The following is a 12,337-nucleotide window of genomic DNA, read 5'->3' as shown; positions in this document are numbered from 1 at the left end:
TTCAAAGTTGAGGCTGATCTCATCTCTTGAGAGGTCAAACTTCCAAAACGTTTAGGGTTGAAATCTCGGACGATAACCTTCCCTGCTATTGGAATGGACTTTCCACTGATATTTTAACAGTTCCTGAAAATTTCAGGTTCATATCTTTTTCCTAAGGTACTGGTTGCTGTGGACATTTGAAAGATGCAAGTACCAAAACATTCAAGCCCTTTTGCTCAAAACTAGCGATGTCAACCTTTCCAACATTAATACTGCTGTAACTTTGTCAATTTTTTTTAGCTACATCTAGGGGTGTGCTCAAAAAATCGATACGGCAATATATCGTTGCGGGCCTCATTACAATACATGTATCGATACGCAGGCGTCAGAATCGATATTGCTTGTTAACTTTAAATAGGCAGTTAACGTTTGCCTTTGCAGGTTGCATTGCACCTAAAAAATAAAAACCAGCAGCGTCTTTGAAGTTAATTGCCTTCAATTAATGCAAAAATAGCTCACCAGTGATTGGACACTGTGTCTTACTAAGAAAAATGAAAGCAGAGGAAGAATATCAACATTTATTTACGTATAAACTTTACATGGCACATGTGTCTTAAAGTACCAATTTTCCTATATTTTGTTAAAATAAATAAATAAATAAATAAAATGTCTTATGTGGGATACATATGTATCGCAATACGTATCGTATCGTGGCCCCTGTATCGTGATACGTATCGTATCGTGAGGTTGGCGGCAATACCCAGCCCTAGCTACATCCAGGTATTATATATAATTTTAAAGGGAATTAAGTGCAGAATTAAAATATAGCAATATCTCAATTTTGATTTTAGTTTAGTTTAGTTTATTCATTTTTTCCTTTCGGACACATTACAGCTTACATCAATCACATCACATCATTTGCAACATTGACATCCGAAAGAAGGGCTGACGGGTAGAAGCCAAAGCTTATTCGAGACCCGTCCCCATCGACCCATGACTATAACGCATCAATCATATACATTATTTAGAATAGTCATTGATTTTTAGCGTTATCCATCCCATACTATCCCAGACACTGCTCGCTCAGTTCATCTTGAATGTCCGTGTGTAGATTGTGGCAAGTCCCATTCATTTGGAACTGGTGTCGGTTCCCAGACGCCACCAGCAGGCCCACCCCGCCAGGCGAGCAGCCAAGGCAAGCGCAATTCTTCTTTTTCACCAATAGGGTCTTCGCTGACCTCGGATCAGCTTTCACACATGTTGTGCTTTCCAGAAGAGTCGATCGGCTTGCATTCTGCCCATTGCGATTCAAGCAATTTCAGCCTCGATTCTTGTCAGGTAGCACCACTGGTTGCTAGCACGTTGTAGTTCTAATGACTCCTGTGTGCTGGCCAGCCTAGCTCACCCAGCAGAGCGGCCCATAGCAGCCGCATTCCAGGAACCAGACCACCAACCCCATTTTGCGTATTGACAGCAGTTTCATTGTAGCCACAATACAACCTTATCATGTAGTCGTACTGTTACAACAAATGTCCAAACGGAATTCGAGCCAGACAATATTTACATTCAAACGGGAACAGCAATACATGTTATCAATCCAGGTGTATAAACAAGAGTTAGCCTTGGCAAAGTCAGCAAGTAATCATATACAACTCCAGCTTTGGGTAATTAGTGATGTTGTTGTTGTGATATTGTGAATTACTGTTGTCTCTCAAGCGCTGCCAATTCCTCAGCTCCTTTCACGATTCGTGTTTTTAGTTGACCAGAGTTATCTTTAGTTTGAATAAAAATTCGGCAGTCTTTTTTTCCACGTGCTTTCGATAAGTCCATTCTTTCTCATTTGTCGTGCCTTTTTGGCGATGTCAGCATTACGTTTGGTGAGGTTTTCGTTGATGTAGACATGTTTCCCACGAAGCTTGTGACGGTCTCTCAGAAGAGCAATCTTTTTCTTTCTGTCAACAAACCTGATCAGAACTGCCGATGGTCGTGTCCCTCCAGTTGGAAGCGAAAAGCACATCTGAATGTGCGCAGGATCAACAGTTAATCCCAAATCTCTGAGTTGAAGTGTCACTTGCTGTTCCACAGTCTCTTTCCCTGAAGATTGGTCAGAATCTTCCGTGCTCGTGCTAGCCGCAGCTCTCGAAGGGCCACGGCGCGGCTTGATCTTGATACCGGTGACTATCACATCGTTGATACGAAGATTTTGTTCCAAATCATCCACTTTTTGTTCCAAGGCAACAATACATCGATCTTTTTCCTGTGTCTCTGTCTTCAATTGCTGTATTTCCTGAAGAAGTGGCTCAATGCTCTTCTTTATTTCAAGTAATTCGGCAACCATTCCACTGAGTTTTTTTCAGAGAAGATTTTATCTCCTCATTCTCGTCAGCTCTTTTTCCGCCAGGCATTCTGCAACAATGTGGTTAAAAATCCCAATGCAAAAATCAACACGTAGTTAGATTCACGAGCGAGCGCAGGAGCAAGTACAGATGCGTCCTTCCTCAACAGATGCCTCCTTGAAAAAAAAAAAAAAAAAGAAAAAAAAAAGAAAAAAAAAAATATTGTTGCAAATGTGGACCTTTTTGCCAGAGCCGGTCACATATATATTAACACAGTAGTTGTTTGCAAACTGTGCACATAATAAGTACTTCTGTGTGTGTGTTTTTCTGTATGTAGCAACAAATGGTTTCGACAGCTCCATTCCCATGGCCTACCTAAAACTGGATCATCAGTTACAGGTAGGTAAAGGATTTAAGTAAAAACCGAAACAACTAAAATCAAAGCAAAACATTGTTCCAAATTTTTTGGCATATGCTGTTGTTGTTGTTGTTTTTTTAATCATCAATACCGGTAATTGTATTAGCTAATTGACACAAATGACAAGTGTTTTATTTTATTTTTTATTTTTTGCAAAATTACTCAACATAGAATATTTTGATTGACTCAACATGTGGAGCCTCTCTTAGTTACCACCTTAACGCTCTCATCCAATGAAATTGTACTGTAACGTTAATGATAGTTTATGCTTACATCATATTTGAGAATTGCCTCCCAGAGGTACAGTAAATCCACCTCCATTGCAGGGGTGACATTCTACAATATGTGAAAACTGTAATGTAGAATACATCCTAGGCATGTTGTTATTAGAGCTGTTATCAAACGCTTATATTTTTTAATCACATCTTAGAATTTTGTTTAATCCTGATTAAAAATGATTTTTTATCAACATTTTTTGCCCACCAAATTTGAAGAGCCGCTGTTATGTGTTAATTCTTTCGACATTTAATGTTCTGAGGACGTCTTCAACATTTTTGATCCACCGCACATACTCACCCTCCTTTTTTCGAATCCGTTAATTTCTTGCATAATTTAAAATGGAGGCTGCACGGTGGCTGACTGGTTAGCACATCCACTTCCCAGCGCAGAGGACGTGAGATCGAGTCCGGGCTTTGGCCTTCCTGGCTGGAGTTTGCATGTTCTCCCCGTGCTTGCGTGGGTTTTTTTCCGGGTCCTCCGGTTAGGGCTGTGCAATTAATTGAAATTTAATTACAATTTCAATTATTACACTACACAATTACAAAATCAGCATAATCGTAAAAAAAAAAAAAAAGTGATACAAATTTTGGAGTTGTTTAAATTCATACATTTGCACTTTTTTTTTTTTTTTTAAGATTTTAAAATAAATAATTTAATAAATTTTGTTTCATCCAAATGGAACTAATTTAGTGTTTCAAACAATTTTATAATACTAATTTTTGAGTCTTTTTTTTTTTTTATTTGTGGGGGAAATCTGTTAAAAAAATAAAATAAAATAAAAGGAAATTGCATAATTATTAAAATAATTTTATTTGTCTTAATATTTTTTTAGTAGTTTTTTTTACATTTAAACATTTGATTGTTTTGTACCTAAAATTAAATGATCGTCCTACTGTACAGTGCACTTGCTGCACTCCAACTTCAAGTTTTTGCCAACATAAATAAATAAATAAATTCTTTTTGGTCCAAAAGTAACTGACGTATTTTTTTTTAATTGGTCTTAATATTTTTATATGCTTAAACATTTCCTTATTTTGCACCAAAAAGTAAATACTCGTTTGAATAATTGTGATTTCAATTACTGCAAAAATAATTGTGATTATTATTTTTTACATAATCGAGCAGCCCTAACTCCGGTTTCCTCCCACATTCCAAAGTGAGTGTGGGTGGTTGTTGGTCTGTGTGTGCACTGGATTAGCTGGCAACCGGTCGCAGGGGTGCTGGAGCCTATCCCAGCCAGCTTCGGGCAGTAGGCGGGGTATACCCTGAACTGGTTGCCAGCTAATTTCAGGGCACAGAGAGACAAACAACCACTCACACTCACACCTAGGGACAATTCGGAGCACCCAATTAACCTGCCATGCATGTCTTTGGAATCTGGGAGGAGACTGGAGTACCCGGAGAAGACCCACGCGGGCACGGGGAGAACATGCAAACTCCACCCAGGAAGGTCGGAGCCCGGACTCGATCTTGAGTCCTCAGCACTGAGAGACGGACGTGCTAACCACTCAGTCACCGTTTGATAGCACTAGTATTGTACAATTTACAACACAAAAAAGGTCTTTCAACCCACTTTTGAAACAATATAAGCACACCAATTACTCATCACAAGAAATCAAAAATACCCAAATGACATTTCCAGGTGGGGGTAAAAAAACAAAAAAACATTGGAAGAAAAAAACTATGACACAAATTCACAGATTCGGAACAGTGAATATGCATCGACTATAGTTTTAAGTTATAATATCACCATTCAGCATTGATATCCGCTGCCAAGCTGTCCCAATGCAGCACAGTATTTTGTGTTTGAAACAAAAACTTTAAAACCTATATTTATAATGTTGTATATGATTTAAAAGTGAAGCATGGAGAGTCTCTGTCGCCGAAATGCATAATTGCAATCAATGAATGGAGCTTTCATTTCACTCTCGTTTAGGGATATAACGATATGGGCAATATTGTGATATTAAAACTGCCACAATATCGTCATCGTCATGTTCACAATATTTAAAAGAACAAAATTATAAATGTCATAAATGCTATGGAGACATGCTTTGGGGTTATTTACCCGTAAATAGGGTGCTTGTACTCGCATATTTCAAACTTAACTTATTGCGGGAGTCATTCCTGTGATGACTACAACTTTGACGATGTGCAGTATGAAGGTGATGAACATGATGACGATGACTTATATATAGAATTGCATGAATGAACTTATTTCCAAGTAAACATGTTTAGGAAAAAAAATCACCCACAGACAGGTATTACAAGAAGAAAAAAAAAGTTTGAAGCACCATAATCTATCCTGTGATCAATGTTGTTTAGTTAGCGGTCATCAATTTTAACTCTATTTTTTTATTTTTTATTTTATTTTTTCCCCCTTTTCCTCCAGCCACTGGCTCCATGTCCGAACTCCAAAGAGTCAATGGCTGTGTTTGAGCAGCATATCAAGATGGCTCAGGAATACATCAGGGTCCAGTCCGAAATTGCTGAACTTTGTAGGAGAAAGTAAGTGATACGATGAATTGTATGGTTTGATTATGATGAATTCCAGAGGTGGGCATTTCACATATTTCACAGGACAAAATATGCAGGAATTTAATACCAAAACACAGTGGCGCTCCTGCCATTAGGCGGATTAGGCAAATGCTAGGGGCGCTCGTGAGCAAAAGGGGCGACAGAGAGAGAAGTTTAAAAAAAAAAAATATTTTATCCTTTGTCAGTCACGTAAACTTGCGCCTTTTACTTGAAACAAGTAAAGCATGGCCAGCCAACCACATACCTCCTTTCAGATGTAGCTTTGATTGACAGCTATGGCTAGCCAATGACAATCGTGATTGGGAGGGTGAGGTGGGGGGAGACGCACGAACCGGAAGCCATGCATTAGCCAAATTTACTTCCGGGTTAGATACTAGTGCGCTTTCGCCGGCCGGCGCTGACACAATGACCACCAAATAAATGCCAAACCTCGATCCAGGATGACACAGTTGACTTTGCTGGGAATCCTGCGTCCACTGGTCCACTAAACAATGTTTACAAGTGAGTGGCAAACTTTTGTTTTGATTAGTCAAGCCACACATACACAAAAGGAGGAGCGTAAAATTATTTATCAGTAAAGCACTGTTGCAGTACAATGTAAGTTGAATTCTCTTTTTTTTTTTATTGCCAAGTTTGTTAATGTTGATGACTGTCACTAAGTTCTAATGAAAAAACAGCACTTTACACATTCTTTTGGGTTGATATTTTGCTTGTTTTTCATTGCACCCATATGTCGTTTCTCTATATTATCGACATATCTCAACTCAACCTTATTTATAAAGAACTTTGAAACATCCATTGCTGCATACAAAGTGTGTGCATGGAATAGAAATCAGTCTTGCAGTAGAGACAAGTGAAAGAAAATAACACAAACTAAAATTAATTCTAGTAAATATATGTAGGTAAGTATAAAAGCAAAAAAATATATATATATAACAAGATGTAGGGAAGTGAATAAGTAAATTGAATAAGTAAAAATAAATAACATAAATAAAATAACATATCGTACAGCCCTAAATCCAAAAAGCAAATATGAAGGCAACTGCTAGCCAATCCCAGATAGAAGCGGCTGGGTCACAGAATCATGACGAGTGGTTTTGTTGCAAATGAACTTTTGAGTTGAATAAAAATTGCAAAATGAACTACATAATTTTTTTCCGATTGTCTTTTAGATTTCAGAATGAACTGCCGCTTTTAAGTGACAGAAAATGTTTCTGAGCACTTTTGCAGTTGTCACAATGCCTGTTCAACCTGAACAACATCAGATTTAGGTTGATGAAGCTCCCCCCTGTACTTTCTTTCTGGTGACAGGTCTGGCTCTTTAGTTAAGAAAATGAAATGAAAACGCTAGTATGCTGTCCTGGATCAAGGCTTCAAGAAAATATAATAAAATAAAAAAATAAATAAAGATCACGATCAGACTCTCAGGTGGATGCGCAGGCTGATACAGCATGGACGTACTGAATAAACTAAACTGGGCTGCTCATGCTGTAGCAAAAAGTGAAGCCGGCAGCGGCCATCTTGCATTGCCAGACTTAAAGTAAGTTGACTTTTCCGCAGCGTACTTTATCTTCCTCTGCAGCGAAAATATCACTGTGTGACGTATGGTTGTACCAATAAGTATAAAATAAGTGTGGGAGATGCTCTAAATGCAATTTCATCAGTAAGAAATTAATGTCGAAATAAATTTTCTCTCATAAGGTACTGAGTGCTACTCATATTGGCCTGCATCATCAGAATCAGTTATAAGAACCATCAACAATGAAATGCAAGCAAAGCACACCAGAAAAAAAACAAGTCTTGTGAAATGTAAACCTAACTTCTGCAAGTCCCGATTCATGATACTGAGATAATACTCTGAATGGTTGATATAGATAATTAAGTTAATTCTTTGCTAGGCTCTCATTATCCCATACAGTGATTTATTGTAGTACAATTACTACATTATTAATTTTGAACTGCAACTGCGGTTTTAAAATTTCAGAGACGTGAAGATACCGTGTGCCCTGTGTGAGTTTATGATAAATTATTTTGTGGTTGGTCTAAGAAGTTGCGCAGGGTCGTGTTTATGTTTGGTCTAATAAGACCCTCTCTTGGCGGTTGGGGGGGGCACGACCAGAAATCCTGCCTAGGGTGCCAAGTTGCTTAGGAACGCCACCGCCAAAACAGTAGAACTACGGTATTGTATTTTAGAGGATACTGACAGAAATATGTTCAATGATTGGCTGGCAACCAGTCCAGGGTGTCCCCCGCCTACTGCCCTGAGCCAGCTGAGATAGGCGCCAGCACCCCCCGCGACCCTTGTGAGGAATAAGCGGTCAAGAAAATGGATGGATATTGTCGGCAAAAGGGTCCGCATGTTGGCAGGATCAATCTAGAGATATGGGCAATATTACACAGTTGGACTTTATTTGTCCATTTTGAGATTTCTCCACAAATAGCCTCCTTGTCCTCTCTAGTTTCATTTGCAAGCAACACAAATGTCCAAATTGTAATAGAAGTGTATGATAAGCAATTACTAGACAGTATACCTCGTAACTAGGGGGCGTTTTTAGCCTAGCCAGCTAGCTAGCGCTGTCTCTTGCTGAACTATTTAAAACCAACCCGAATTTCCGAGCCTCAAACATAATTCACAAATGAGTTATATAAATATTGTGAGGATAAGTGAATCTGCTAATAGATGGACGGATGAACATAACAAAAAAAGTCGAAACACACCATTTCGCACGCAAGTGAACAGAAGTCATCCAACCTTGGAGCAGAAGTTGTTGTCATCGGTCCGGTTACCGGCGAATTGTCATCCAAACGAACAGAGATATTCTCTAGGATCGTTTTCTTAATGAATCGTTGTCTACTTTTAATTCAAATTACGACATTCACACTACTCCATGTCGAACTCGAGCGGGGGAGCACCGACAGGCTGTCATTACTTCTTCACTCACGCCAAGTCGGGAACTAAAAGTTGTGACATTCGCCAGTGCCTTGTATGCAATGTAGACGAACATAATAATGTAAATACCAATATAATGTTTTGATCGCTTGTCGATGTTGTCTATTACATACGACGCCGGACACGCCGCTTCTTCGATGCGTCAAAAATGAAGTAGGGATGACATGAACATAAAAATGAGCTATGAAATATGAAATTTGAAGATGAAACATGATATATATATATATACTGTATGTATTGTTAACAATTAGTTGAAGTACAAGTAACAAGGCTTTATGTTAATTTGTGTCTAGGCAGGAGTTGATCTCAGAATTGGAGGAGGGCCAGAGAGAGCACCAGACGTCATCTCGGCTCGTGCAGGAGCACAGCAAGCTGCTGGAGGACAACAGCAGCCTTTCCACCTACTGTCAAGGCCTCCGAAATAAACTGAGTCTGATCAAGAGTCAGGACCAACAAAATAGCTAAGGCCAGGAAGACGGACTCCATGAATTGACTTGGATTTGGAGACGCCTGTTGGCCTGAGAAAAACAGCTCGTCATTGATAGCGAAGTGATTCTCACAGCTGACTTGCAACCAGCGTGGGATCGATTCCCACTAAATGACAGTGTAATATTGAGTGTGAATGGATGGTTATCTGTCTCTGATTGACCTGTGAGCAATTCAGAGTGTAGTCATGTCAGCTGTGACAGGCTCCAGCTCCCTGCAACCCTGAACATAAAATGAATCAATGGATGGCGTTAGAGTACCATCTCTTCTAACAGTATTGGTCCATACACATTTGTGTGGGAGTTAAGGGTAAAGTAATTCTTTTGCTGTTCGTCCCTCGTTTGTTCCAAATCTTTTAGATTCCTGTTTGCCATGAAAATATAAGTGGCAACTTAACCTTTATATTGGGATCTCTTTTGGTCAGTTTGAGTGTCTCGAACAGTACTGGTAATCATTGCCCAGTTGTTCTCAAGGTGCTCTGGATCAGAACGACTCAATTTTTGAAATCTCTGTTCTTGCTATCCAGGATCCCTTAATCCATCTTGATTTTAACCCAATTGATGTGTTAATCACACACAAAAAAATGTCACATTAATCATGTATTAATGCACATGAGGCGAGCGAGCTTTAATCGGTGGCTCTCATTTTTAGGGGGACTTAAAAACCAGAGACAAGAAGAGCTGACTAAACGAGCTTCAAAGTTTCCTTCAAGTGCACATGAACGGAGGAGGGAAGAGGGTTGTGGATAAGAGTTTGGATTGTCCGTGTTTTTGGTCAGTGGTCAGGTTCATGCATGGCATTGCTTAAATTCTGAGCAATAAAATAACACATCCATTCAAGTAAAGAATGTAATAAATGTTTGCCGATGACATTCAGAAAATGTGTTCATGTCAAAAATATTGGGGCCATTTTTATGTATTTTATTTTATATTATGCAAGTAATTAACTGATTAGAAAAAGAGGAGGATGAGAGCGCTGCATTGGTTCAAAAAATGTTGATGACGTCTCCATAATATTAAAATGTAGAATGAATTAACACGCCAGAGCTGCTCTTCAAATTTGGCGGGCATGAAAATCTTGATAAAGAGCATTTTTAATTGATTAATCATAGTTAATCAAAATTCTACGATGTGATTAACCTGTTAAAAAAAAAGTAATCGTTTGACAGCCCTTCATATACAACCCCTAGCAAAAGGTATGGAATCACCAGTCCTAGATGAGAACTCACTCAGACGTTTTATTCTGTCGATCAAACTCAGATAACAAGCATGAAACAGTCGTAAGGTCATTCCAAAGTGCAACATCTTGGCTTTCAGAAACACTAAAAGAAATGAAGAAAAAACATTGTGCTGGTCAGTAAATGATGTTATTTTTATAGAGCAAGTGCGGGGAAATAAATATGGAATCACTCCATTCTGAGGAAACAAATATGGAATAACTTCATTTTCAGCTGAAAATAAGGACACACCCAGTCAATTGCCTTTCCTTAATTGGGCACCTGCCTCAAATTACATCTGCTCGTTAGTCAGCAGTTAAAAACAGTGCAGTTATCACACCTTGGAGGGCTGCTGGACCAAGTGGATTGGCAAGAATCATGGCTCCAACAAGGGAGATGTCTCTTGAGACCAAAGACAGGATTATCAAACTTCTTGAAGAAGATAACTACATGTATGGTTGCCAAAGATGTGGGCTGTCCACAGCAGGACTGGGTTAAACGATTATATTTGTAATCGATTAACCTAGAAAATAGTTTTTCGATGCATCGATGAATCTAACGATTCACTTTTAACTGCGATTCGATTCCGATTCGATTATCGATTATCTTCCTATAATTTTACCTCTATAGCAATTAATGCTAATTTATCTCCATGAGTAAAACACAATTTTCTTCTCTCCAATATATTTTTATTCAAGTTCAAAAATTAATTTTATTGAACAATACGACAAAGTGCACACAGCTCTAATGCAATGGAATCCTACAATAAAGAAATAATAAAATAAAGCTCTCTTTTAACTCATTCAATCCTAATAGCGTATAAATACGTTTTTTTGTAATGCTCTGTGTCCCAAAGACGTATTTACATGTTTTTTTTTGTTTTTTTTTTTATGCTAGAGCATACAGAAGGCTTTGATGCAGCCTCTCAACTGCAAAGAACGGTTGCAGAAATGGTAGTTATTACACAAACGGCCAGCAGGTGGCAGCAGAGCAAAGGAGATCAATCAGGGCCATGTAGAAAAAAACCCTCAATTACTTACAATTTTAAATAGATTTGCTAAAACTGATGAAACTTACCTCTATTCTAATGCTAATTTCTGCAAAACGGAAACAAATAGAAACATACTTTTTTTCCTGATGAAAGAAGAGACTTAAATCTTTCCTTTGATAGGTTCCATGCTTTTATAGCCATAGAACACATTATTCTGTGGGCCTTGCAAAATCAGTCAAAATCCAGTAAAACAGCCGGGAGTGAACGGGATTGCTTCTGTGAAAATGGCTGGGAGTCAATGAGTTAATAACTAAAACTGCTAAAGCCACAATCTGAACCAAAATCTTATCAACATTTTAAAAAAAAGAAGAAAAAGAAAACTAACAGCAGTGGTGACGGCTGCAATTTTCAAAACAACACAGCTCCACCACCACTCTCACGTTTCTGTGTGCATCTGCTCAGGTGTGTGTGTGTGTTGTAGTCATGTGTTGTGTTGGAGTGGATGTTCGCATCTCAACATGCTCAGCTGTCAGGCTTGCCCCTTTTTTTTTGTTGACTATATTTCCAGTTACTGAAAAAAGCCTTTCATATGGCGTGGATGTTGCTTGTTTATTAATAGATAGAAATTTAAAAAAAAAAAAAAAATTACGTCTATTTGAAGAGTGTGTGTCTGTGTCAATTAAAAAAAAAGTGACAAGCAACAAGCGAGTGTGTTAGGGCTGTGTGTTTGCGTGTGTTAAAGTGGGCAGTGGGTACATGTTCTGTGTGCGAGGCTGGAGCACAAGTTACGTGGTGCAGTTTGGATGAATGACGGGGTTACTCATTGCCAACAAGGAAAGAAAAAAAAAAGTTGAAAACTTACGATGTCTTCTCCACACAAGAAGCTCCCCGTTGCCTCCTCTTAATCGCAGTTGTGCTTTTATGGTATGCCAAGTACTTTGCATTTTTAGGTGTTAAGTACTCCCATACTTCGGACGTCTTATTATGAGGTCGTTTCTTCTCCCCGGACTCGCTGCTACTCGATGCTGCGGTCGCTGCTATTTTTTGATTCAATAACTATATCCCTTCGCGCTGCGCACAACGGAAGAAAAAAAGGAGGCAATGCCGCTTCTCAGCTTCCGCGTCATCTATCTATTAGAAACAA

General features: G+C 38.7%; 1 protein-coding gene across 3 annotated transcripts in view; it reads left to right on the top strand.

The window, feature by feature from the left end:
• LOC144031123 (mitogen-activated protein kinase kinase kinase 7-like) overlaps positions 1-12,337 on the top strand; it is a 104,655-nt gene that overhangs the window by 90,797 nt on the left and 1,521 nt on the right. For all 3 annotated transcript variants that reach the window (XM_077537900.1, XM_077537899.1, XM_077537901.1), the window contains 3 exons: positions 2,653-2,714; positions 5,405-5,520; positions 8,794-12,337. The exon at positions 8,794-12,337 is cut by the window's right edge and continues 1,521 nt beyond it. In XM_077537900.1, the coding sequence (XP_077394026.1) occupies positions 2,653-2,714; positions 5,405-5,520; positions 8,794-8,965 (350 nt within the window). In that variant the 3' untranslated portion in view covers positions 8,966-12,337. The remainder of the gene's footprint in view (positions 1-2,652; positions 2,715-5,404; positions 5,521-8,793) is intronic.

This window comes from Festucalex cinctus, chromosome 12, assembly GCF_051991245.1.
Source record: "Festucalex cinctus isolate MCC-2025b chromosome 12, RoL_Fcin_1.0, whole genome shotgun sequence".
Lineage (NCBI taxonomy): Eukaryota > Metazoa > Chordata > Actinopteri > Syngnathiformes > Syngnathidae > Festucalex > Festucalex cinctus.
The sequence above is the reverse complement of the archived record's forward strand: the minus strand, read 5'-3'. Positions and strand labels throughout refer to the sequence as shown.